Raw genomic sequence first — 2299 nt, 5'->3', positions numbered from 1 at the left:
CACATAACTATACACCATAAAATAATACACAACATAATAATAATAATCCTTAAAAAAGAGAAAAATCATTATATATCCAACAACAAAATTAATAAATCGTAGTGGGACATAAAATAAACCACATATATGCGAACAGCTTCATAAGACACGACGGATGCACCTTTAAATAACAACACTATGATCTCATGCTCAGCCTCCTCCCTCCACTTTCATCCTACAAGAAGATTAAAGGAAAAGAATTCAATATTATTAAACAGGACGATAACAACGCTATACACATAGTTGAATTGATGTTTATCCAATATCATCTTACCACTTATATTTAGAAGTATTCCAATCAGTAGTATCACTTTTGAATTACAAATATATTTATGATTGCTTATAAGCCGTTGCTGCAAACAAAGTATACATATGGTGCCTTTAGATAGTATACATTTTATCAAGACATAAGTACTTTGTTCAATATATATATATATATATATATATATATATATATAAATGTCTAAATTTTGTCAAGAAGTTTTTTTCATGTGAATTCTGAAAGCTCTAAGGATTCCATATATATATGGAAAATCTTTTTGAAAATGAGTATATGATGGGATTGAGCAACTTGCTTACTAAATTAGAATATCAAGGTTAGCATAAAGTGGATGAGTTTCATGAACACTATCACTTTTCAATAATTAGCTAAATTAAATAAAAAATCAACTTTTTTAGAAAAGAAAAAGAAATCATATTATATCCCAAGAAAGACGTAGTTTAGCTGTGCAACTATAGGAATACATATAATGATCTGTTATTTTATTTAACTAAAATGATTTTCTAACTTACCTTTCGAACCATGTCTGGCTGGAGGAGTCTATTCAATATCAACATGTGGAATATTTGAGATGATCGGCCAATCTTCACCTGTCTCCCTTGCACATCTACTTTTCAGTTGTGGGCAGCCGACAATATTCAAAGTTTTTAACATATGTAGATTCTTCAAATCCCTTGACACCCTTTCTAATCGTGGGCAGTGCCAGATACATAGTACACGAAGAGAGTTGAGATGCTGCAGCCAGTCAGGCAAGGTCGTGAGATTGGAAAATCTATTTATGTATAGTTGTTCTAGCACAATATTGCTTACTTCTTCTGCTGCAATCAACGACTCCAATTCATCACAACAACAAATACTTAATTTTCGGATTCCATACGGAAACGTTAATTGACTGTCAGCATGTGAACCAGATAGAGACAATATTTTGAGCGTGTGTAAGTATTGCAGTTGCCCACGTAAATCAACATTGTTGTCACAAATCTCTATATGGAACTCATCTACTGAATTCAAGATTTGAACGAATTCTTTTGGCTGCGATATCACACCATTCAGTCGAAAACAAACAGAATTGAGACTCCGCACTTCCGGGAAGAAAGCCAAATTATCACACCGTTCAATGATCAATGAACGAAGCATTTCTAGGAACTGCATTTCATCCCCAGGAAGAGATTGGAATTGTTCGCATCTTGCAATTTGTAATTTGGTCAAGGATGTGAGGTTTCTGATGCAGCCACTTGGAAGAGATGCTATGTCAGGCATCGCCGTCAGTTGGAGAACAGAAAGAGAAGTGAATCTTCCGATACATGAGAGTATGCTCCCATTGCCGCATGATGTCTGAAGCTCTTGGATTCTGGGAAATCTCGGTGTACTTTTCAATTTAGGACACATGAAAATCAACAACTTTTGCAGTAAAGGAAACAACTGGTCGACAACATGAGACTCTGACCATTCCTCTAAATTAGACATCCAATTCAAGCTGAGTTCTTGAAGGGAAGGAAAGCCTCTGTAACCATGGAACTCAGCACCCAACTGTGTAATGCCATTCATATAGTCTAAGTCAAGCTTCTTAAGAAACTGTAGATTTCCAAACGGAGGAATATGCTCACAATCCCTGCAGCCTCCAAGTCTAACTTCAACCAAATTTGGCAACTGTGACTCCATCAACCATGTTGGAAATTGTGGGCTCCTATAACAGCATATTTCTAACTTCTTTAAGCTCGTGTTGGGACAAAGATCAACGAACATGTCCTTGTCAAATCTTTCATTAAGCGCTATGCGCAGTTCATTAAGTTCTTTATTCTTCAAGATTTTTCTTCCACCACAAGAATAATTCTTAAAATCTTCTGAAAATTGAATTACCATTTTTCCATGAAGTTTCAAATTCTCAAGCTCTATAATTGAGCATGCACCAGTTTTGTCACCAGCAATAAAGAGAGGTAAACTTCGAAGATTAGTTAGTCGAGATAATCCACAGGGCAT

The 2299-nt window shown here is 35.3% G+C and overlaps 1 protein-coding gene across 1 annotated transcript; it reads right to left on the bottom strand.

Moving 5' to 3' along the window:
* Positions 1-859: 859 nt before the first annotated feature.
* LOC121972830 (putative disease resistance protein RGA3) lies at positions 860-2299 on the bottom strand. Its single transcript, XM_042524456.1, has one exon. The coding sequence runs from the start codon at positions 2297-2299 to the stop codon at positions 860-862; it is 1440 nt and encodes a 479-aa protein (XP_042380390.1).

The sequence above is a fragment of the Zingiber officinale genome, chromosome 4A (assembly GCF_018446385.1).
Source record: "Zingiber officinale cultivar Zhangliang chromosome 4A, Zo_v1.1, whole genome shotgun sequence".
In the NCBI taxonomy this organism is placed as follows: Eukaryota; Viridiplantae; Streptophyta; class Magnoliopsida; order Zingiberales; family Zingiberaceae; genus Zingiber; species Zingiber officinale.
This window is presented reverse-complemented; position numbering and strand designations above follow the sequence as displayed.